Raw genomic sequence first — 25,245 nt, forward strand, 5'->3', positions numbered from 1 at the left:
AGTTGTGTTTCGGGGCGTCCTCTTTGGCTCCCCACCACCTTCCTCAGTCTGAGGCAGCCCAGCTTCTCCTTCGAGAAATTCCTGCCTCCATAACCGAGTGTCCCTTAATGATTACAAGCCCGTTTCCGGTTTCGAGTTTGTGGAGTCGGGTTAAAAGCGTAGGGTGAGCCTTATGGTAGCAGTTAAGACTTAGTATTTCTATCACCGCTTTCCTTCGTGGTAACCCTCCGCCTCTCCGGATCGCCATCAAGCTCTTTGGAGGCGGCTACCGCCATCTCGCAGACCAGCCGCCCACAAGCTCAGACGCACTCGCTACCGGAAAACATGGAGTTCGCACTGCGCATGCTCGGTGGCGGAGGGCGCGCCGCTCCGGAGCTGCGCGGCGGGGCGGGGACTCGTCAGGCCCTCGTCAGGCCCACGTCAGGCCCACGTCAGGCCCACTCGGCTCCTCCGCAGTCCTCACGCCCGGTGCCAGCCGCGCGCACCCGCCCTGCAGCCCCACCCCTGCCCGCCCCCCGCCGACAGCCCCGGCCGAGGTAGCCAGGCCCAGCAAGCAGCGGCGGCGGCGGCGGCAGCAGCAGCAGCGGAGCTCGTCCTCCACCCCTGCGGCCGTCGCCCGCGAGCCCCTCCTCGGTGGCGGCAGAGACGCAGGCAGAGGGAGGCCACTGCGCCGCCTGCACCGGGTACCTTTGCCGCGCTCGCCGGGGCCTCATCGCCTGGGAGGAACATGGGTAAGCCATCCTTCCCGTCGTCTGACGTTTTTCTCTGTATGCTTCAGGGTTGGAAGTATTTCTCGCGCAAAGTGCTGGCTTTCTGGAATCCTTGGGTGTCAGAAGGTGTCTTTTCTTCTGAGGAGAGTGGGCGCGTGCGGAACGCACGCCGGGGCCGGGCTCGGGCCGCGGACTGAAGCGGGGCTGGGTGGGCCTCGGGCCACACCGCCACCCGCTTGGGGCATAACTGCCTTCCCCCCACCCTCACCCCATCCCCACCCCCACCCTTCCTGCTGAGCCTTTTGGGGCCCCGCGGAGCTGGCCTCATCTGCTGCACCGGCGCGTAGCCCCGTCCTTCCTCCCTATTTCTCCTTTTCCTTGGGTCTGCAGGGTTGGATGCTCGGGTTCCTCTTCCAGAATGACCATTTAGCCTAACTTGCCCGTTAGGTGACCTATTCCCATCGTGGCACTGCTTCTTTCGAGGCGGGTAGTGTAAGCAAGTAGTTTGTGAGGACGATTTTACAATCTCCACAGAAAACCTTTTCAATGGGGAGATCAGACTGCATTTTAGGTTGCAAGGATGGCTTGTCAGAGGCCACGAGGAACGTGAGCTGCTAGTTGTTGAATTAGCGTTGAGTGATTACAGTGTGCGTAATTCCTGCGCTCGGTCCATTTTCTTGGTTCCTTCATCTGTCTACTGTAGCAGGAAATTGTACCTTGTAACATGTTACTCAACTTGCTATTCTTTTCCATCTTCCTTGCCTAACTCCGAATACTCTGATTTTAGTTTCTTTGTATTTATAGTTAATCTCAAGAGATTATTTGGGTGAAATGCTTAAAGGCAAGTATATTTAGTAAAACTACATATAATAATCATTCTAATTTTTTTCCATAATATATTGCTTAGATATTAAGGCTTGTAATTACACAAACATGTGAATTCTGTAGTATAATTAAGGAAAGTTTCTTTTTTTAAAAATGTCTGTTTGGAATACCACACTTGTCCATGTTCCCCAGCTTACTTCCATTGTTTTCTATCAAAATTACTTCTTTAACATTGGCTTCACGGTAATCTGTCAGCTTGACTTTCCCACCTCTTCTGGTCAGGTTATTTTAAGCTTGAGATGAGTGTGGTCCTTTCAACTGTCAGTGCAGTACTCAAGCTGTCCAGCATTAGGTCATAGCAATTCAGAATCTTCCAGGAGCTATCTAAATCTAGAAAATGTGTATATGAAAGCTTATTCAAAAAGCAAATATTCTTTGCTTTGAGGAGGTGGTGGTATGAGTGAAAAGAACGAGTGTAGGGTCCTGATTTTATTTTCATTTTTTTTTCCTTTTAATGTATTTAAATTTCTGTAAAAATTGGGTTGTGCATTTGTATATACCCAGCTTTCTGCAGGAGTAGAATTTTAATACTAATTCAGGCTATTCGACACGTTGAACATAAGAAAAATTTTATTTTGGCCCCAGGTTTGACCTATAAAATAACATTTCCCTATCTTTCATAGTGAGCTTAAAACAATTCATTTAACTAAACTCTTAACATGTTGAATCAGTACCAATAAAAAAATCTAATTCTGTTGCAATGTTGGCGAATAAAAATATTTAAATGAAATTACTTATTTAAAAAAATCAGTCTTGACAATTTCACTGTTATTGCTTGATTAAAAAAATGGTATTGGATACTGATCTTTCATTTGAAATATCTCAGATTCTCTTAATTAATCTCTCATGTCACTGCAACTTGTTGGAAGTTTTTATCATTTACATATTCTGCCTTATGATGGAGTGTGTCTGTTTGTGTGTGTGTTATACATATCATGAGTTCCAGAGGATGAAAATTATGTCTTATTAACTTGTATGTGTTCTACTCTCCTTGTAGTAGGTGTTCAGTAAATCTTGGTGAATTAATTGCTGAACTATTATCTTTATCTTGTGGACCTGAAAGTATATAGACATTGTACCAACATTTGTGTTGATATTATGGAGGTGTTGACAAAGTGGGAACAAAGAAGTATCATTTCCCTCTGACTACTCATCTCCCTAAAATAAACAGAAAAGAATGAAAACCCTTGGTTTGTCTGAGAAGTATGTGAGTTTGGGGCAGCTCTTAAACAAATCCTTTCCTTCTGCTCTGTCCTTCCTTCTGTTCTCATTGGTCAGGCAGTTTAGTGTGTGGATAGTAGGTGCCTACAATAATGTAATATTTAAACCTTAGAAAACAATTTTACATTTTTTTTTTTAAAGATTTATTTATTTATAAAAGAACTGGGGTACTGGCCAGAGGCACAGGAGGGTGAGAGGATTCACCAGAGACAGAGTGGGGAGCAAAACAGGCAGATGGAATGAAAACATGGCCAAGGGGAGCAGCGGGGTAGACAGGAGAGATCTGCTGCACCACATGGGTATCTCCCTGGCCAGCAGGGAATTGAATAGTGCTGCAGAGGCTGTGGACAACTTCACAGCACTGTGCTCAACCTGCTGCGCCTCCAGGGAGGCCCAGCAATTTTACATTCTGAGCCAAGAGAGTTATTACAGCAATTCATATATATGTAAGATGTAAAAAGGATTAAAGTTGGGGGGGGGGGAAGTGTTGGAGGCAGCCACCTTGCGTAGTGAGCAAAAGGGCCTTGACCTGAGTCCCTAAGGCATGTGAAAACACATGCGTCTCGGAGGAAAACCTCTGAATGACAGGACTTGGTGTTGAGAGCCTGGAAAGTGACCTGCCTGGAGTCGGGCTTCTACATCTCCACAGCCTGAGAATAATAAAATGGAGAGATCCTGCGCAGTAAACAGAAGGGCCTTGACCTGAGTCCCTAAGGCATGTGAAAACACATGCTTCTCGGAGGAAAACCTCTGGGTGACAGGACTTGGTGTTGAGAGCCTGGAAGTGAACTGTGTACATCTCCACAAATTGACAACAACAAATAATGAGCGAACTTCCCAGGCTCAGGCTAGGAGGCGATAAGATTATGTGTGTGAGAACTAACCGCCCAGTACCCTACTGTCTGAAGTAAGAAAATAGACTAATCATTCATGCATGTTATCATTATGTGGTATGCTTTGATGTTACACCTGCTGCAATTAAAATAGTATATAATAAACACTAAGACAATAAAGATTTACTGCATGCTGGACATGACAGTCCCCCATGTCTGATTTCCTTCACCGTCGCGGGTCAGGGTCGGACTCACTAGAAGTCCACAGGGAAGCACTTTTTGTCATTTTCAGAAATAAAGTGATTTATAAGTATGATATGAAACACTTATTGCACTGTTTTTATTAAGGTGAAGGAAACTTCCTGTATACGCTTAATGGACTTTAGCTATTTTTGTGCATATTTTACATATATTTAATATTTACTGAATGTCAACTTGTGCAATATTTCAAGTTGCTTGCAGTCTTAGCAGGAGTGATATGACATATACACAGAAAACAACAATAGAAATACTGTGTAAGTGATATAAAATGCTTTTACATATATTCAGGAGAGAAGCTTTTAGAAAAAAGTTATTTGATGTTATGTGAACCAAAGCTTGCTTAAGCTTCCGATAGGTAAAAATGAATGAATACTGTTAATCAGGATGGGGGAAGAGGGAAAGAAATGACATAAATGAAGATGGAGATAGGGAACATTTACAGAGTTTAAGGATATGATTAAATGGCCTTGTTTGGCTGCAGCAAAAGGTAAGGAAATAGTGGGTGACAGAGATGAAAAAGTATTTTAGATAAAGACCACATAATTGGGAACTTTATTTTTTTATTTATTTTTATTTTTTATATTTTAAAGATTTATTTTATTTATACAAGTGCTGGGGTGCAGGCCAGATGCGCAGGAGGATGAGTGCATTCACCAGAGACAGAGCCGGGAACAGAACAGGAAGACTGATGAAACACACTGCTGAGGAGAACAGCAGGCAAGACAGGAGAGGAGAAGTCTGCTTTGCCATGTGGGATTCTCGCCTGAAGGCCAGGATAGAACCACCATTGCAGAGGCTGTGGACAGCTTCACAGTGTGGTGCTCAACCACCTGCGCCACCGGGGAGGCCCCTAATTGGGAACTTTAAATGCCAAGCTGTAGAAGTTTTTGGACTTGATTTATCTACTGAGGGATTATTAAAATATATTTATTAATTAAGTGATGGATCATATATGTGGTTTAGGAAGCAATCTACCAGTTGAGTACAGGAGGAACTGGATGGGAAACTAGAGAACACTTTAGAAGGTGGTACAGTTTGGGTGAAAATAGTCAATCTCCTGAAATAGGGGGCGATTGGAATAGAATATTACAAATTAAGAACTGGTTATTTGATAATGGATTGATTTGGAGTTGAGAAAGGACCACAAATTATCATCTGGGCATTGAAGAGAATGCAGGTTCTATTTATATATATATATATTTCACTAGTTGGAAGAAGAAGCATGAATAGTCACTTTTGAACCTGTTAGGTTGTACTTTTTGATCTGCATTTTAGAGTCTCTGCTTCCTGATGACTTTGATATTGAATACATTTCTAATACTAGTGTCTGGTGAATAGTAGATATGCAGTAAAAATGTGCCCACTGTCTAAAACTAGGTCAAAATTTTTTTTTTAACAGTTATCGGGGCCTCCCTGGTGGCACAGGGGTTAAAGTCTCAGAGCTATCAAGCTATATTGTCAGCCACTGAAGCATGAGTTTGATTCCTGGCCGGGGTGCTGACCCACATGGCACAGCATACTCAGCAGTGTATTTCAGTAGATCTGCCTGTTCTGTTCTCCACTCTGTCTCCGGTGAATTCTCTGACCGCCCCTCTCCCTCCACTCTGGCCTATACCCCAGTCTTGTATGCATAAATAGATAAAAATAAATCTTTTCAAAAAATATGACAGTTATTAATTCTCAAGAAAGGATTTGAGCTGTATACAGGTCTGGAAGTTACCCACAAATATCCTGAGATATTTGAAATTAGGAGGATGAGAATAAACAAAGAAAAATAAGTAAATTTGTATAAGGTGAGAATTTTGAGAGCTTCCCCTTTTGAAAAAAGGAATGGGGTGATTTGCAAGTGAAGATGACAGAAGTAGGTAGGAGTGAAAGACTAGAATAGGCGCATTGTAGTTTGAAGAGTGAGTGATTGATAATGTCCATTGCTGAGAAATAGTCAGAATAATAAGGATGGAGGGACGACTCTTGGTTGATGTGATTTGGTTAGAGTATTATCCAGTATGTTTTCTAAAAACCAACTTTTAGAGGTTTGTAGATATGAAGACTCAGTTATGAAGGCTAAGTGAGTATGAGAATGTATAAATATAGTTCATTATGTATAGTTACATTATGTTCCTTGTCCTGGTTAAAGATCTTTAATTTAGCATAATTTTCTTTAAATGTTTTAAAATGTTGCACTATCTGGGACTGACACATGCCCCATTCTTGCCCAAGAATAATTTGTAATTTCACTATAGTGCCTCATGTTTCTTTGACATCCCTGTTTTTGTCTTTGTGCCTTAGTATAGTACATTTTTTGTTATTAAAATATGTCATGCAGAGTGAGTGTCATACAGAATGGTTATAAAACTATTGTAAAATGATTTTATAATTTCATAGCATTTTGCATAAAATGTAGTCTACTGATGAGTGGTTTTTTCACTTTATTTTCTATTAGTTTTCGTGAATTTGGGGTTTCTTTACTTTCCTGTTTCTGATTATACTCATGCAATGAGTTTGTTTTTTCTCTGTAAATAAATACGTATTAGCATTATACAGTCTTTTTTTTTTTTTGCTTGTATTTTTATGCTCAGGAATGGCTTCATGGATAAGTAGTAAAAACTAGGCCTTTTACTTGATCTTTGCAAGTTAAGATAGACTGATTAATATTTTTAGTAGCTGGTAATGACTGTTTCATCATTTTAAGAAAGTAGATGATAGGTTGATTAGTTTTTCTTATGTTGGAATATTTTGTTTGTGTATATATTTGTATATTTTTAATGTGGAAGAGGGCTAAATTTACTTTCCTTGGTAGAGTTATTTTCCAAAATCTCTGTAGTACGACTACTTGGAAAGTTTTAATAGCTTTAGTTCATTTTGAGAACACAAGAGTTTTTACTTTAATTGTGCAATGTTGGTAAAAGTGTGGTTGCTCTCTCCAGAGGTTCCAGAACACCTGAATTTGAATTTGGCAATTTTGATGGCATCACAATAGCCGAAAGAATTATGTAAAGTTTTAACACCCACTTATAGAAGTCAGAATGAATGGAGAATGAAAAGCCACTCCTTTGGGGACTCCATTAATTTAAAAATATTTGGTTAGTTGATAAAGGAAAAAAAATTAATTTTAAATACTTTTAAATTGGTTTTTGTGGAGAGGGAACAAAAATAAATGAAGATATCAGAATTGGTTAAAAAGTATTTTGGCGGGCCTCCCCTGGTGGCGCAGCGGTTGAGTGCTGGGCTGCGAAGCTGCCTGCAGCCTCTGCAGCGCCAGTTCGATCCCCGGCCACTAGCAAGGGTCCCACATGGCACGACAGACCTCTCCTGCTGCGGCGCCCACTGCTCCCCTCAGCAGTGTATTTCGTCAGTCTGCCTGTTCTGTTCCCCTCTCTGGCTCTGGTGAATTCTCTCACCCTCCTGCGCTTCTGACTGTATCCAGTGCTTGTATAAATAAACAAACAAATAAATAAATAAATAAATAAATAAATATTTATTTAAAAAAAAAAAGTATTTTGGCTCCAAAATTCTATAGGTTTTTGAAGTTAAACTTAAAAATGTACTGAATATCGCTGCTATACTAAATATGTTACAACTATCTCTATGTAACCTTTTACTGAAGGAAAAAGGCAGTATTGTATTAGCAAATTCAGGATTTCAGGCAATTTGTTAGCATTATCTAAGTAGATGGCCTAAAATATGAATGCTGGATTAAAATTTCAGAGTGATTTAGCAGATTCTACTTCAGATTTTACTGAAATAAATTTTCTCCACTTTGGAAAAATTCTTGCATATTGTTCTAAGCAGACTCTTTATAGAGAGTAATTTTGTAGTTACTTAATGCTGGGCATTGACGTCTCAAAAGTAAAAAATCTAAGTAGTGTCATTAATATCGCTGTTAACTCATCAAGAACCAATGAAAAGGGCCTCCCCTGTGGTGCAGTGGGTTGAGCGCAGCGCTGTGAAGCTGTCCTCAGCCTCTGTAGCTCCGGTTTGATTCCCACTGGCCAGGGAGATACTCATATGGCGCGGCAGACCTCTCCTGTTTTGCCTGCAGATCTCCTCAGCAGTGTTTTTGGTCCTTCTGCCTGCTCTGCTCCTTGCTCTGTCTCTGGTGAATTCTCTCACTGTCCCGTGCCTCTAGCCTGTACCCCAGTGCTTGTATAAGTAAATAAAATCTTAAAAAAAATTTTTTTTAAAAACCCAATGAACTTTCAGAAATCATTTTCACTTTTTTTTTAGTTGGATATTGATATTACGCCCAGTGTCCTCACATCTTCAAGCTATTCTCATGAAATGCTGTTCTTAAATAAGTTTGCTTCCTCTGGAAATTTGGTTGCTGCACTCAAAATACAATTTATTTAACTCACCTGTAGCTCATATAAATAAACAGATTTCCTTGATTGTGTAACAAATGAGCCATTCAAAAAATTAGCTTTTCATGTAATTTTTTTTTGAAAAAAATTGCTGTGACAAGGTATTTTGTTTTATCCTTTAATTTCTCTGATGCTACGTTACTGTGTATTGTGAATATGATGAGTATTAGCCTAGTAATAGGGGTCTATGTGGTTGTTTTTTTTTTTTTTTTTTTTGATTTATTTATACAAGCACTGGGTATAGTCAGAAACGCAGGAGGGTGAGAGAATTCACCAGAGCCAGAGCGGGGAGCAGAGCAGGCAGAAGGACCGAAGTACACTGCTGAGGGGAGCAGCGGGCGGCAGAAGAGGTCTGCGCGCCATGCGGGACCCTTCTCTGGTGGCCTGGGAGCAGCTGGGGATCAAACCAGCGCCCCAGAGGCTGCAGGCAGCTTCGCAACCCAGCGCTCAACCACTGTGCCACCGGGGTGGCCCGTATGTGGTATTTTTTAATCTTAGGTATAGTGTCTTTGTAGGGTAAAGAAAATGTCAGGCTTTTCTGCCCTTCTGCCATCAGGATAGATGATGGATCCTTGTCCTGAATGCATGCCTGATGGCGGGCAACTGGAATAGGGTGTGGGCATAGGTAGATGGGATTCAGCTGAGCTAAGACCGTGCTTTTAAGGGCAGCGTCACGGGGGGACACCAGCAGCACCAGTAGCAGCAGCAGCAGCAGTAGAAGCCGAAGCAGAAGCCGAAAGAGAAGCCGAGAAGCAGCAGAACGAACACTAGAGAGCCCAGATAGAGTAAAGACTTGCTGGGGGCTGGGAGGTCTGCCAGCCTCCCAGCCCCCCAGCCAGCACCCCTGCCTGCCACGTACCCGCTGAACCCCAATAAAAAACCTGCAAAACTACTGAGGACTCTGACTCCTCCTTTACCCGGTCTGCATGAGATCAGATAACCTGCCCTGTGTCCAGGTCCTGCCTTTACAATTGGCGTAAGTCGGCAGGATCCATGCAGACGGGTATTGGAGCCCTCCGAAGACCTGGAGTGACTAAGGAGAACAAACTGTGTTTGACTGTGACGACGCTGGAGGTGCCATGGCGGCACAGAAGGTGGATACGGTCCGGAGCTGTGGGACGAGACCTCGCATGGAGGAGACGCCCGAGAGGACCAGGCAACGACACTGGAAAGGACCAGCCAATGACACCGGAAAGGACCAGCCAACGACACCGGAAAGGACCAGCCAATGACCCCTGAGGCAGCAGGCCGCTGCTGACGCAGGGAGAGGCCAATGGACATGGACTGATAAACTTGGACTGACAATCCCGCCAGAAGGCGGAGGACCTTGGCAGGTTATGTTTTTTTTTGAGAATCTGGGGGTGGCCAGTGGGCTTAGATGGCCAAAAGCAGCCTGTTATGCCCAGCAGCCAGGTGGAGGAGAAAAGCCAACTAAGAAGGCAAAAGCTGGTACTGATGCTAAGTTGAGAAGCCCTGAGTGGCTGTTAAGCAGCCTGAGTATGCTGAAGAACTGTGAGTCTCGTAAAATCACCTGTGGGTGATGTCCTGCTCATTCTTGAGTGAGGGTGAGGAGCTGAGGAACCTGTCCTTGGGGGACGGTGGGGAACGTGGCTTGGGGTGGAGCCCAAGCCACATGTAGAGTTTTGATCCCCAACCCATGTGCTTGTGCAGTAGGTTGGCCTGAGTGCAGGGGTCTGCGAGTCGCATGGGTGGCTGTGAAGGCAGAGTGTTGGAGCGACTGCAGACAGAAACCCTGAGGGTTGGTGATTACCCCCAACAGAATCAAATTGCCAATCCCAGAGCTAGTGCATCCTGGGGGTGGATGCTGTGTGTGCCCAGAGAAAGCCAGGAAGCCTGACGGCTCCTGGTGTGATATAGTAGATGCCGTGAGTGATTCCCCTCCCTCGTATGAGCAGTGCCTTCGGCAGCAGATTTGGTGGCTTATCTGCTGGTACCAATAATTGTCTTTTGCTTTAGGTTGGTGCCCTGCCTGGACTTACTTGTATTCTGTTGTATTTTGTTATATTGTATTTTGTTACATTTGATGTATTTGCTTTTGTGGGCCATGGCTGCATTGTTTGTTTGCTTAGAAAATTGTATATATATGTATAGACTGTATGGCAGAAAACCCTGAGGGGGTGGACTGTAGGGTAAAGAAAATGTCAGGCTCTTCTGCCCTTCCACCATCAGGATAGATGATGGATCCTTGTCCTGAATGCATGCCTGATGGCGGGCAACTGGAATAGGGTGTGGGCATAGGTAGATGGGATTCAGCTGAGCTAAGACTGTGCTTTTTAAGGGCGGCGTCACGGGGGGACGCCAGCAGCACCAGTAGCAGCAGCAGCAGCAGTAGAAGCCGAAGCAGAAGCCGAAAGAGAAGCCGAGAAGCAGCAGAACGAACACTAGAGAGCCCAGATAGAGTAAAGACTTGCTGGCCTCCCAGCCAGCACCCCTGCCTGCCACGTACCCGCTGAACCCCAATAAAAAACTTGCAAAACTACTGAGGACTCTGACTCCTCCTTTACCCGGTCTGCATGGGATCAGAAAACCTGCACTGTGGCCAGTCCTGACCTTTACAGTCTTATAAGCCATTTAATGCAGTAACAATAACCTATATGTCCTTTCAAGTGTCTTTAAAGCATGGCATTTGTAGGGTAAGTTAAAAAGTATCAGGTTTTTCTGCCCTCCTGCCATTAGATTAAATACATGCCTGATGGCACACTTGGAGTAGGGCTTGGGCATGCATAGGTGGGATACACCTGGGCTAAGACTAGGCTTATAAGGGTGGTGTCACGGGGACACCAGCAGAGCAGAAAGAGAACTACCAAAAGGAGAACCAGCAAAGAAGCAGAGGCCACGAGAGAATGCCAGAGGGCCCAGAAAGAGTGAAGATTCGCTGGGGCTTGGGAGGCCTGCCAACCTCCTTTCCCCCCGCTGGCCGTGTGTAAAGGCCGGACTGGCCACTGTGCAGGTTTTCTGATCCTATGCAGACTGGGTAAAGGAGGAGTCAAAGTCCTCAGTGGTTTTGCAGGTTTTTTATTTGGGGTTCACCAGGCATATGGCAGGCAGGGGTGCTGGCTGGGGGGCTGGGAGGCTGGCAGGCCACCCAGCCCCCAGCAAGTCTTTACTCTATCTGGACTCTCTGGCGTTCGTTCTGCTGCTTCTTGGCTTCTGCTTCTGCTTCGGCTGCTGCTGCTGCTGCTGCTGCTGCTGCTGCTGCTGTTGGTGCTGCTGCTGCTGCTGCTGCTGCTGCTGCTGCTGCTGCTGCTGCTGCTGCTGCTGCTGCTGCTGCTGCTGCTGCTCCTGTCGTCCCTGTGACGCCGCCCTTAAAAGCACAGTCTTAGCGCAGGTGAATCCCATCTACCTATGCCCACACCCTATTCCAGGTGCCCGTCATCAGGCATGCATTCAGGACAAGGATCCATCATCTATCCTGATGGCGGAAGGGCAGAAAAGCCTGATATTTTCTTTACCCTACAGAAGATTTATTTATTTATACAAGAACTGGGGTACAGGCCAGATGTGCGGGAGGGTGAGAGCATTCACCAGAGACAGAGTGGGGAACAGAACAGGCAGACTGACTGAAATACACTACTGAGGGGAGCAACGGGTGAGACAGGAGAGGTCTGCTGCGCCATGTGGGTAGCTCCCTGCCTGGTGGGAGATCGAACTTCTGCTGCAGAGGCTGCAAATAGTTCCCCAGTGCTGTGCATAACCCCTTGCACCAGCAAGTGAGGGGACCCCACCACTCAGTATTTATCATTCTCCTTCTGACAATGATAATCCTCCTTCAGCATGATGATCTTCTTCAGCATGATAATCCCTCTAGTTCCATACATGTTGTCACGTATGGTACAAGTTTATCTTTATACCTGAGTAGTATTCCTTTGTGTGTATATGACATATCTTCCTAATTCACTCATGTGTTTTTTGAACTTTGGTCTTTTTTCAGATAGGCTAGTGTAAATAGTGCTGCAGTGAACATAGGAGTACATATATCCTTTCAGATTTTTTTTTTTTTTTGGTAGATACCTAAAAGTGGAATTGCTGGTGTAGGGGCAGGAATACCACAGTGCAGGTTTTCTGATCCAGCAGACCGGGAAAAAGGAGGAGTCAGAGTCCTCAGTGTTTTTTTGCAGGTCTTTTATTGGGATTTAGTGGGTACATGGCAGGCAGGGGTGCTGGGGAGCCGGGAAGCTGGCAGTCCTCCCAGTCCCCAGCAAATATTCACTCTATCTGGGCTCTCTGGCCTTCTCTCTGCTTCTTTTCTTCTTTTGGCTTCCATTCATTCTTGGCTTCTACTGAATCCCATCTACCTATGCCCACACCCTACTCCAGGTGCCCGCCGTCAGGCATACATTCAGGACTGCAAGGATCCATCATCTATCCTGATGGTGGGAGGGCAGAAAAGCCTGACATTTTCCCTTACCCTACAGCTGGGTCGTAGGGTAAATCTGTTTTTACTATTTTGAAAAGATTTATTATTTTTCTTAGGGTTTGGATCAGTCTACCTTCCTAACAACAGTGTACAAGGGTTCCTTTTTCTCCACATCTTCACCCAAACTTCTTGTTTCTACTCTTTTTTCATACTACAGGTGTGATGTGATATTTCATTGTAGTTTTGATTTGCATTTTCTTAATAAGGGGCTGGAAGGACACGGAGCAGATTTTCTATGATTCCAGCAGATGGAATAAAGGAGGAGAGAGTCCTGGAGCCCTCACTGGCTTTTCAGACTGTTATTGGGATTTACCAGGTACACAACAGGCAGGGTTGCTGGGGAGCTGGGAGGCCCAGTCTTAGCCCAGATGAATCCCATCTACATATGCTCACACCCTATTCCAGGTGCCCGCCATCAGGTATGCATTCAGGACCACAGGATTCCGTCATCTATCCTAATGGTGGGAGGACAGAAAAGCCTGATACTTTTACCTTATCCTACAGTGATGTTGAACATTTTTTCATCTACTTATTGGCCATTTTTATGTCTTCTTTTGGAGAAGTACCTATTTAGTTCTTATGCTCATTTTTTTATTGTTTGTTGCTGTTTTTAGATCTTGGATATCAGTCCCTTGTTGGATTTGTGGTGTGCAGGTATTTTCTCCCAGTCAGTAGGGTATCTTGGTCTTAGTGGTAGTGTCTTTCACAGTGGAGAAGCTTTTTAATTTGATGGAGTCACATTTGTTTATTGTAGGGTAAGTGAAAACGATACCAGGCTTTTCTGTCCTCCTGCCATTAGGATTGATGATGGATCCCTGCGGTCCTGAATGCATGCCTGATGGCGGGCACCGGGAGTAGGATGTGGGCATGTGTAGGGGGCAGGAATGGCCACTGAGCAGGTTTTCTGATCCAGCAAACCGGGGTAAAGGAGGAATCCTGGAGCCCTCAGTGGCTTTTGCAGGCTTTTATTGGGATTTACCAGGTACACAGCAGGCAGGGTTACTGGGAGGCTGGCAGGCCTCCCAGCCCCAGGAAGCCGTTCTGCTTCTTCGCTTCTCTGCTTCTCTCGGCTTTTGCTGGCTTCCCCACGACGTGGCCCCTATAAGCCCTGTCTCAGCCCAGGTGAATCCCATCTACATATCCCGACACCCTATTCCAGGTGCCCAACATCAGGCATGCATTCGGGACCACAGGGTTCCGTCATCTAGCCTAATGGTGGGATGGTAGAAAAGCCTGATACTTTTTACCTTACCCTACAGCATGCATTGGTGGGTATACCTGTGCTGAGAGACTGGGTTTAAAAGGCGGCATCATGGGGACACCAGCAGAGAGTAGTGCCACTAGAGGAAAGAGAAGCAGAGAAAACCATGAGAAGAGCACAGAGCAGAGAAGCAGAGAGAAGGCTGGAAAGCCCTGGGGGCTGGGAAGCCTGCCAGCCTCCTGGCCCCCCATCACCCCTGCCTGCTGTGTACCTGGTAAATCCCAATAAAAGCCTGAAAAGCCACTGAGGGCTCCAGGACTCCTCCTTTACCCGGTCTGCTGGATCAGAAAACCTTCTCAGTGGCCTTCCTGACACCACATTTATATTCTTTTCTTGTTGTTGGGGTAGAATCTACAAAAAGACATCATTGAAGCCAGTGTTCTAGAGTGTTTCACCTTGGTTGTCTCCTATGTATTTTATAGGTTCAGGTCTTGCGTCCAAATCTTTGATCCATTTTGATTTAATTTTTGTGTATGGTGTGAAATAGTGTTCTACTTTCATTCTTTTGCATGTGGTTGCCCAGTTTTCCTAACACCATTTTTTTTTTTTTAAAGATTTATTTATACAGGAGCCAGGGTACAGTCCAGATGCGCTGAAGGGTGAGAGGACTCACCAGAGACAGAGCGGGGAACAGCACAGTCAGACTGACAAAATATACTGCTAAGGGGAGCAGCGGGTGAAGCAGGAGAGGTCTGCTCACCATGTGGGTTGCTCCGAGGCCAGCGGGGATAGAACCGGCACCGCAGAGGCCGCAGACAGCTCCACAGCGCTGCGCTTAACTGCCTGTGCCACCAGGGAGGCCCACCATTTTTTTTTTTTTTAAAGATTTACTGTATTTATACAAGAGTCAGGGTACAGGCCAGATGTGCAGGAGGGTGAGAGGATTCACCAAAAACAGAGCGGGGAACAGAACAGGCAGACTGACAAAATACACTGCTGAGGGGACCAGCAGGCGAGACAGGACCACATGGTCTGCTCACCATGTGGGTTGCTCTGAGGCTGGCGGGGATCAAACTGGCACTGCAGAGGCTGTGGACAACTTCACAGCGCTGTACTAAACTGCCTGCACCACTAGGGAGGCCCACACCATTTTTTTTTTAAGATTTATTTTTATTTACTTATGCATACAAGAGTTGGGGTGTAGGCTAGAGGTACGGGGATAGAGGTGAGAGAATTCGCCAGAGACAGAGTGGGGAGCAGAACAGTTGGATCCACTGAAATACACTGCTGAGGGGAGCAGTGGGAAAGACAGGAGAGGTCTGCTGCCCCATATGGGTAGCTCCCTGGCTGGGGATTGAACTCTTGCTGCAGGGCCACCCATAGCTTCATCGTGCTGAGACTTAACTCCTTGTGCCACGAGGGAGACACTGCTAACACCATTTTTTGAAGAGACTTTTCTTACTCTAGTGTTCACACTTGCTTTGTCATAGATTAACTGTCCATATAGGTATGGGTTTACTTCTTGGGTTTCAGTTCTATTCCATTGGCCTGTGTAGTTTGTTTTTGATCTAGTACTATACTATTTTGTTTATTTTAGCTTTCTAGTGTGGTTTGAAGGTAGGGAGTCTGATTTCATCACTCTTTCTCTTTTTTGTCAGCATAACTTTCATTATCTGGGTTTTTTTGTGGTTCCATATGAATTTAATTAACATTTGTTCTGTACCTTTGAAGAATGTCTTTGAAACTTTGAAAGGGATTGCATTGAATATGTATGTTGGTTTGGGTAAGATGGCCATTTTAACAATGTTAATTTTTATTTGATACTTTAATGGTCAACTGCAATGCATGGTATAATTTCTTTTTTTTAAAGAATCATCCATTTATGCATGCAAGAGCTGGCGTACAGGCCAGAGTTGGGGGTGGTGATGGTGAGAGGATTCACCAGAGACCAAATAGGAAACAGAACAGGCAGACTGACTAAAATACACTGCTGAGGGGAGCAGCAGGTGAAATAGGAGAGGTCTGCTTTGCCATGTGGGTGTCTTTCTGGTCGGCCAGGGATCGAACTCGTGCCGCAGAGGCTGCGGATTGTTTCAAAGCGCAGTGCTTAATCCCTTGCACCACCAGGGAGGCCAATGGTATAATTTTTTGATACTTGTTGTGGGTCCCGGTATATGGTTGGTTCTGAGGAATGTCCCATGTGCACTTGAGATGAATGTTTACTCAGTTGTTTTTTTTTTTTTAAAGATTTATTTATTTTTTTCTTACCCTTTGTCGATATGCTTCTTGTTAAAAATCTGCTTCAGATTAACATTAACTTAAATTGAGGCGGAAATTTTACACCAAATCAAGCTTTGCTTCATCTTCTCCTTATTTTGTGTTATTATTGCCACATGTATTATATCTGCACATACAAATGCCTAAGTGCTTTGTTATAATTACTTTTAAAATATAATCACATGTATTTAAACATACTCAGAGAGTAAAGAGGGAGTATGTTTGAGTAGTTTGTTATACTTACTATTTGGATTACAGGTTCTTTTCATTTACTTGTAGAATACCTTTTTTTTTTTTTTTTTAGAATACCATTATTTTACAATCTATTTTATTTTTTAAAAGATTTATTTATGCATACAAGAACTGGAGTACAGGCCAGAGTTATAGGGGGTGAGAGGATTCATCAGAGACAGAGTGGGGAACAGAACAGGCAGATTGACTTGACTGAAATATACTGCTGAGGGGAGCAGCGGACCTCAGAAGAGGTCTGCTGTGCCATGTGGGTTGCTCCCTGGCCAGCCGGGGATCAAACTTGTGCTGCAGAGGCTGTGGATTGCTTTATAGTGAGGTGCTTAACCCCTTGCACCACGAGGGAGGCTCCTACTCAGCTGTTTTTGGGTGTAAATGTCTCTGAAACTCATGAGATCTAATTCTTTATTATTTATTTTCTGCCAGGTTTCTCTGTCCATTCGTGAAAGTAGGATGTTGAAGTTCCCCCATCACAAATCTGCTTTTCCCAAAGTCTATTTTCAGATTTGCTAGTAAATCTGAATTTTTTAAATTTTTTATATACTTTTATATATATTACATATATTTGTATCTATTTTGATTTCCCTTCTTTGGTATGCATATATTGATGAGTGTTATGTCTTCTTAATGTATTATTTTTCCTTTAAATATTAGTGTCTTTAATCTTTTTTAAGCTGGAAATCTATTTTCCCTGATATAAATATTATGTGCCTGCTTGCCTTTGAGTCCCATTTGCTTCTAGGATTATTTTCCAGCCCTTTACTCTGAGCCTATGTTTGTCTGTGGAGTTCATGTGCAGTTCCTGTAGAGAACAGAAAGTTGGACTCTTGTTTTCTGATCCACCCAGCCACTCTGTATCTTTTGATTTGTCGTGTTTAACTCATTTTTTCCATTTTGGATGATAATTGATATATGGGTCTGCTATTGCCATTTTGTCCTTAATCACAATTAAACAGTTATAACAATTTATACAATTAAAACAATTTATTTGATTTTATTCAGCTTTACCATGCAGTTTCCTTTAAACATTTTTTTCTTGTAAATCCTTTAAATATTTTTACTTTTTTATTTTAAAGTTACTAGTTTTAGCCTGACACCAAATGCTTTTTCTTAACAAAAATTTATTTTTGTACATTTTTTATTGAATACATATTCATCCAATTTTTTATGTTCTCACTGGTATTATTTTTATTTTTATACATTAATATATGATTCTTATTTCTTAAAACCTCAAGTTTTTTTATATACAAACAATTGTAATAACTTATATTCTTATCCCTTTGCATTAAAAGACTTTCAAATACCCTTTTATAATTTGTTTTAAGGAAATGTTATTTGTTTTTACTGGGTGGTACAAAATACAATTTTTAGTTTCATAGCTAACCAGTTCAGTAAAAAAAATTTTGCTAGAATGATTTGAATATTTAATGAATTTTCATTAAACTCAGTAAGACAATGGTATTCCAAAAGATATGTGGAAAACTAAGCAATGCTAAAATGAAGCAGACTAACAAACAGAATTACCTATTAAGGCTCAGTACCCATATATTTCAACCTCACTTTTATTTTCTGGGTGGAATTCTAGTTCAGTCGAGCTCGAATACATTTTACTTGACAAGAGCGCTTTTCCCCCCTCACTCAAAATAAAAAACAGTGCTCTTTTATCGTCTTTTATCTAGAAACACATTTTCCTTCTCTATTTTATTTGACATTTTATGTACTTTTATTTTTTATTCTTTAGAATTCTTTATTTTTTTAAGATTTATTTTATTTATTTATGCATACAAAAACTGGGGTGTAGGCCAGAGGTGCAGTGAAGGGTGGTGATGGTGAGAGAATTCACCAGAGACAGAGTGGGGAACAGAATAGGCACCATTACTGAATATATTGCTGAGGTGAGTAGTGGGTAAGACAGGAGAGGTCTGCTGTGCCATGTGGGTTAGCTCCCTGCTTGGGAATCGAACTCAATTTGTGGTGGCTGGTGACAGCTTGATAGCACTGAGACTTTAACCCCTGCCCCACCAGGGAGGCCTTTAGAAAACGAGAAAGTAAAGGGAAGATCATCTAGTTGTATGTAAAAAAGACTTAGTTTTTTGTTTTTTTCTTCAGTGTCTGTAGACTGTGTCTTGGTTATTGCCCAGGGTGACTACAATCTCAAAGTCTGATCACTTTGGTAACTTCCAGGAACAGAATTGATATGTAAGTTTTCCTAGGAGTTTCCGGACATAATTTTCTGTTGTCAGGAGTCCAGGGTAATTGATACATTTTCCATTTTTGCAGGGATTTTGCCTACTAGTGTCCTATTTAGTTTTTTTTTTTTTAAATAATTTAAAATTTTTTTAAAGATTTATTTATTTATACAAAGCACTGGGTACAGTCAGAGGCACTGGAGGGTGAGAGAATTCACCAGAGCAGGGAACAGAACAGGCAGACTGACGAAATACACTGCTGAGGGGAGCAGCGGGTGGCAGGAAAGGTCTGTCACGCCATGTGGGACCCCTCACCTGGTGGCTGGGATTCTAACCTGCGCTGCAGAGGCTGCGGGCAGCTTTGCAACCCAGTGCTCAACCACTGCCACCGGGGAGGCTCCTATTTAGGTTTTGTTATAAATGCTAAGGAACTTAATCCATAGCTTGTGGGTGTTTTATTTTCCACCTTTGTGAAAACAGTGTGCCAACATTTCTTTTAACTTTAAAACTTTCTAACATAAATGTTAGGCTTTAATTGGCCATTCATGGTCACCATCAATTGAATAGCCCACAGTAGAGGTCAGTCCACTCTGAATGGACACAGTGCAGGTTTTCTGATCCCATACAGACCCGGTAAAGGAGGAGTCGGAGTCCTCAGTGGTTTTTTGCAGGTCTTTTATTGGGGTTCACCAGGCATATAGCAGGCAGGGGTTCTTCACTCTATATGGGCTCTCCAGTGATCTCTGCTTCTGCTTCTTTGCTTCTCTCTTGGCTTCTCTTTCGGCTTCTGCTCGGCTTCTGTTGGTGTCCCGGTGACGCCGCCCTTAAAAGCACAGTCTTAGCTCCGGTGTACCCACTTCAGGTGCCCTCCATCAGGCATGCATTCAGGATCACAGGGTTCCCTCATCTATCCTGATGGCGGGAGGGCAGAAAAGCCTGATATTTTTCCTTACCCTACAGGTAGCCATTTCTTTTTTTCTTTATTATAGGGATTTGGAGGTTTTATCTTAGCTGGCTACCAGCTGAGTATATGTTCATTCTATTTCCCATTAAACCTTAACATTTTACAAAGGATTTGCTATATTCATTCATTTACATAGTTAAAAATATACCATCATGTACTTTTTTTCAAGCTTGTATCCTTGTAGTAACTTTTTGAGAACATACATTTTTAGGTTAGAGGAATAAAAAGTCTCATATTGTCTGAGTTTAGCTTGTAGGTCAAATAGGTAGCCAGCCACCTTGTTTTGATTGCCTTCCTCATCAAATGTCTCTCCTGACTTGAGTTTTATGTACCATTTTGCCATGAGTCCTTAACAGTCAGCAGGTGGTTTATTAGCATGGGGGTGACTCATTTGACTGTTAATCTGGTCATATTGGAGGCAGTTGCCAAAACAATAAGATAATTGGTTCCCAAAAATTAGTGACAGTTGTTTTCCATGATTGAAACTATTGATTGAAACCATTAGTTTTTCTAGGTTAGGAGTCAGATTATTCAGGCCTGAATTTTTGTCATCATGTTGCCCTGTAACAAGACTGATACATTATCAGATTTTTTAGTTATTAACTGAAAACACTTTGGATAATGGCATTGGATCTTTCCTGCAAGGCAGTGATCATTTCAGAGAACATTTTATTTTGGGAGTAGTTCCCCCACTCGATCCCTCACCCTCAGGCCCTAGGCATGCTTAGTAAAGGCATTAGAAAATTTCTTTTTTTTTTTTTTTTTTTAAAGATTTATTTATTTATACAAGAACTGGGATACGGGCCAGATGTGGGGAGGGTGAGAGGATTCACCAGACAAAATGGGGAATAGAACAGGCAGACTGACTGAAATACACTGCTGAGGGGAGCAGCGGGCGAGACAGGGAAGGTCTGCCACGCCATGTGGGTTTCTCCCCGGCAGGCTGGGATCGAACCTGCCCTGTAGAGACTGCACACAGCCCCACAGTGCGGCACTCAACCGCCTGTGCCACCAGGGAGGCCTAGAAAATTTTTTTTTTTATACTTTTTTTTTTTTAATTAATAAATTTTATTTTTATATTCCCCATACAATTGCAGTCCCCCCATTCTGACCCCAATCCTTCTGTTTCCGCCCCCCACCCCCCAAAAAGTGTCTCTGGGTCATAGTTTTTTGTTGATTTTGATTTTCACTTTCTTATATTCATTTTCCTGGTCCCTTATTTAAGTTTTCTAGATTCCTGCTATGAGTGAGACCATCCGGTATTTTTCTTTTTCTTTTTGGCTTATTTCACTGAGCATGATCCCTTCCAGCGCCATCCATGTTGCTGCAAATTGCATGTGTTTATCTTTTTTGAATGCTGAGTGATATTCCATGGTATATATGTACCACATCTTCTTGATCCAGTTATCTATTTTTGGGCATTTGGGCTGTTTCCAAAGCTTAGCTATTGTAAATAGTGCTGCTATAGACATAGGGGTGCAGGTGTTCTTTGGAATTGATGTTTCTGTGTCCTTTGGGTAAATACCTAGGAGTGGAATTGCTGGATCCTGTGGAAGCTCTATGTTTAGTAGGTCCAGAAATCTCCACACAGCTCTCCATAGTGGTTGAACCAGTTTGCACTCCCACCAACAGTGCAGGAGAGTTCCTTTTTCTCCACACCCTCACCAACATTTGTTGTTGCTAGTTTTTTTAATATGTGCCATTCTCACTGGTATAAGATGGTATCTCATGGTAGTTTTGATTTGCATTTCTCTGATTGCAAGTGATGTTGAACATTTTTTCATATGCCTGTTGGCCATTCGCGTTTCCTCTTCAGAGAAGTTTCTTTTTAGCTCTTCTGCCCATTTTTTGACTGGATTATGTTTTTGTTGTTGTTGAGTCTCATCAGCTCTTTGCAGATTTTTGTGATCAGTCCTTCATCATTAGTGTTGTGTGCAAAAATGTTCTCCCAGTTGGTGGGGTTTCTCTTTGTTTTTGTTATTGTCTCTTTTGCTGTGCAGAAGCTCTTTAATTTGATGTAGTCCCAGCTGTTGATCTTTGCCTTCACTATCACTGCTTTGGGTGATGTGTCTGTAAAGATGTCTTTGAAGTGCAAATCACGTAGTGTTTCGCCTATATTTCCTTCTATGTATTTTATGGTTTCGGGTCTTATGTCTAGTTCTTTAATCTATTTTGAGTTGATTTTTGTGTTTGGTGTGAGGTAGTGGTCAAGCTTCATTCTTTTGCATGTAGCGACCCAGTTTTCCCAGCACCATTTATTAAACAAACTTTCTTTGCTCCAATGCATAGTCTTTGGTCTTTTGTCAAATATTAGTTGACCATAAATCTGTGGGTTTATTTCTAGATTTTCTATTCAATTCCATTGGTCTGTGTGTCTGTTCATGGTCCAATACCATGCAGTTTTGATGATTATGGCTTTGTAGTATAGTTTGAAATCTGGGTGTGTGAGGCCTCCATTCCCTTCTTTTTTTTCAGGAGAGCTTTGGCTATTCGGGGTTTTTGGTGATTCCATATGAATTTCATCAATAATTGTTCTATTTCTTTGAAGAATGACATTGAAATTTTGATTGGAATAGCATTGAATCTGTATATTGCTTTTGGTAGGATGGCCATTTTAATAATGTTAATTTTCCCAATCCATGAGCAGGGGATGTTTCTCCATTTCTTTGTGTCTTCTTCTATTTCTTTTAACAGTGTTTTATAGTTTTCTTTGTATAGGTCCTTTACTTCTTTTGTTAGATTTATTCCCAAATATTTGATTTTTTTTTGTTTCAATAATAAAAGGGATGGTTTTTTTGATTTTTTTTCTTCTTCAGATTTATTGTTTGTGTATATGAAGGCTACTGACTTTTGCGTGTTGATTTTGTATCCTGCCACTTTACTGAACTGATTGATGAGTTGAATTAGTTTTTCTGTGGAGTTTTTGGGGTTCTCTATGTATATTATCATATCATCTGCAAATAGTGATAGTTTGACTTCTTCTTTTCCTATTTGGATTCCTTGTATGTCTTTCTCATGTCTTACTGCTCTGGCTAGGACTTCCAGTATTATATTGAAAAGCAGTGGTGAAAGTGGACATCCTTGTCTTGTTCTAGATCTTAATGGAATTGCTTTCAGCTTTTCACCATTGAGAATGATAATGGCTGTTGGCTTGTTATATATGACCTTTATGATGTTGAGGTACGTTCCTTTTATCCCAAGAATTTCAAGGGCTTTTATCATGAATGGGTGTTGCCTTTTGTCAAAAGCTTTCTCAGCATCTATTGATATTATCATATGGTTTTTATATTATTTTTGTTGATGTGTTGGATAACGTTGATAGATTTTCTGATGTTGAACCATCCTTGTGTCCCTGGAATGAATCCTACTTGGTCGTGGTGAATTATCTTATGGATACATTGTTGGATTCTGATAGCTAAAATTTTATTGAGGATTTTTGCATCAGTGTTCATTAGGGAGATTGGCCTGTAGTTTTCTTTTTTTGCGTTATCCTTGTTTGGTTTTGGTATTAGTGTAATGTTGGCTTCATAGAACGTGTTTGGTATTTTCCCTTCCTTCTCAATTTTTTGGAAGAGTTTGAAAAGGACAGGCACTAATTCGTCTTTGAATGTTTGGTAGAATTCATTTATAAATCTATCGGGTCCTGGGCTTTTGTTTTTGGGGAAGTTTTTGATTACCATTTCAATTTCGCTGCTTGTAATTGGTCTGTTTAGGTGTTCTATTTCTTCTTTATCTAGCTTTGGGTGATTGTAGAGTTGTAGGAATTTGTTCATCTCCTCTAGATTGTTGAACTTGTTTCCATATAATTGTTCATAGTAGTTACTGATTATTCTTTTGATTTCTGCTGTGTCCGTTGTGATTTCTCCTCTTTCATTTATGATCCTGTTTATTTGTGCTTTCTCCCTTTTTTCCTTTGTGAGCCTGGCTAGTGGTTTGTCTATTTTATTGATTTGTTCAAAGAACCAGCTCTTGGTTTCATTGATCTTTTGGATTGTTTTTTTAGTTTCAATTTCATTTATTTCTGCTTTGGTTTTTATTATTTCTTTTCTTCTACTGGTTTTGTGTTTTTTTTTTTGTTCTTTTTCTAGATCTTTGAACTTCGAAATTAGGTTGTTTCTTTGAGTTCTTTCTTGTTTCTTGATGTGAGCTTTTATTGCTATATATTTTCCTCTTATTACTGCTTTTGCTGCATCCCATACATTTAGGATATTGGTGTCCTCCTTGTCATTCAATTCAAAGAATTTTTTAATTTCTTCTTTGATTTCCTCATTAGTCCAGTGGTCTTCCAGTAGTGTGGTTTTTAATCTCCATGAGGTAGGAAAGTTCCTTGCCTTCTTTTTATGGTTTATTTCTAGTTTGATGCCTTCATGGTCAGAAAAGATGGTTGATATGATTTCAATCTTGGTGTATCTGTTGATGTTTGTCTTGTGCCCCAGTATGTGATTGATCCTGGAGAATGATCCGTGTGTGCTTGAGAAAAATGTGTACTCCATTTTTTGGGGGTTAGTGTTCTATAGATGTCTGTTAAGCCCAAATGCTCTAGGTCCTTATTTAGAGCTTTAGTTTCTTTACTTATTTTTTGTCTCATTGATCTATCCATTGTTGATAGTGGTGTGTTGAAGTCTCCCACTACGTATGTGTTTTGTCTGATGTCTGTTTTCAGAGAGGACAACAGTTGTCTGATATATTTTGGTGCTCCTTCTTTTGGTGAGTATATGTTAATGAGTGTTACTTCTTCTTGAAGTATTGTCCCCTTGATAATAATGTAGTGACCGTTGGGGTCTCTTTTTATTTTTTTGAGTTTGAAGTCTGTTTTATCTGATAGAAGTATAGCTGTTCCTGCTTTCTTTTTTGGTCCATTTGCTTGTAGGATTATTTTCCATCCTTTAACTTTGAGCCTATTTTTATCTTTTGTAGCTTAATGTGTTTCCTGGAGACAGCAAAAGGTTGGGTTTTGTTTCTTAATCCAGGCTGCAACTCTGTATCTTTTTTTTGAAGAGTTTAGTCCATTTACATTTAGAGTTAATATTGATGTGTTAGTATCTGTATTTGCCATTGTGTTTGTCTTTCCTTTGATTTTATTTATTTATTCTTTTAATAACTTTTTTTTTTTTTTGCCTTCTTTCATTGTTATTCGTCCCTCTGAGGTTCTGGCTTTAGGGTTCCTTGTAGTATTTTTTGGAGTGGGGGTTTAGTCGTAATGAAATTCCAGAGTTTCTGTTTGTCTGGGAAGATCCTTATTCTTTCTTCATAGAGGAAGGAGAGCTTTGCGGGGTAGAGTATTCTTGGTTGGCATCTGTTTTCTTGGAGTCTGTTGACTATGTCCCTCCACTCTCTCCTTGCCCGTAGTGTTTCTTCAGAGAAGTCTGATGTCAGCCTGATTGGTTTTCCTTTGAATGTTATCTGTTTCTTCCCTCTTGTCAGCTTCATTATTTTTTCCTTGTCCTGGATTCTTGGGAGCTTTACTATTATGTGTCTTGCTGTATTTTTCCTTTCGTCGTGGAAGTTTGGTGTTCTTGCTTCTTGTATATCAATTTTCAGCTCCTTCTTCACATTTGGGAAGTTCTCTTCAATTATCTCCTGGAATATTTTCTGTGTTCCTACATCTCTCTCCTCTCCTTCTGGAATTCCTATAACTCTTACATTTCCTCTCCTC

At 41.9% G+C, this 25,245-nt stretch overlaps 1 protein-coding gene across 4 annotated transcripts in view; it reads left to right on the top strand.

Moving 5' to 3' along the window:
* The first annotated feature begins 535 nt into the window (after positions 1 to 535).
* Positions 536 to 25,245, top strand: part of RAP1GDS1 (Rap1 GTPase-GDP dissociation stimulator 1) — a 326,851-nt gene continuing 302,141 nt past the window's right edge. For 3 of the 4 annotated variants that reach the window (XM_037529845.2, XM_037529841.2, XM_054687846.1), the window contains exon 1: positions 536 to 731. In XM_037529845.2, the coding sequence (XP_037385742.1) occupies positions 728 to 731 (4 nt within the window). In that variant the 5' untranslated portion in view covers positions 536 to 727. The remainder of the gene's footprint in view (positions 732 to 25,245) is intronic. The other variant, XM_037529842.2, reaches the window with a different exon arrangement.

Source organism: Talpa occidentalis, unplaced genomic scaffold (assembly GCF_014898055.3).
Source record: "Talpa occidentalis isolate TD23 unplaced genomic scaffold, MPIMG_talOcc4v2.1 talOcc4.6, whole genome shotgun sequence".
In the NCBI taxonomy this organism is placed as follows: Eukaryota; Metazoa; Chordata; class Mammalia; order Eulipotyphla; family Talpidae; genus Talpa; species Talpa occidentalis.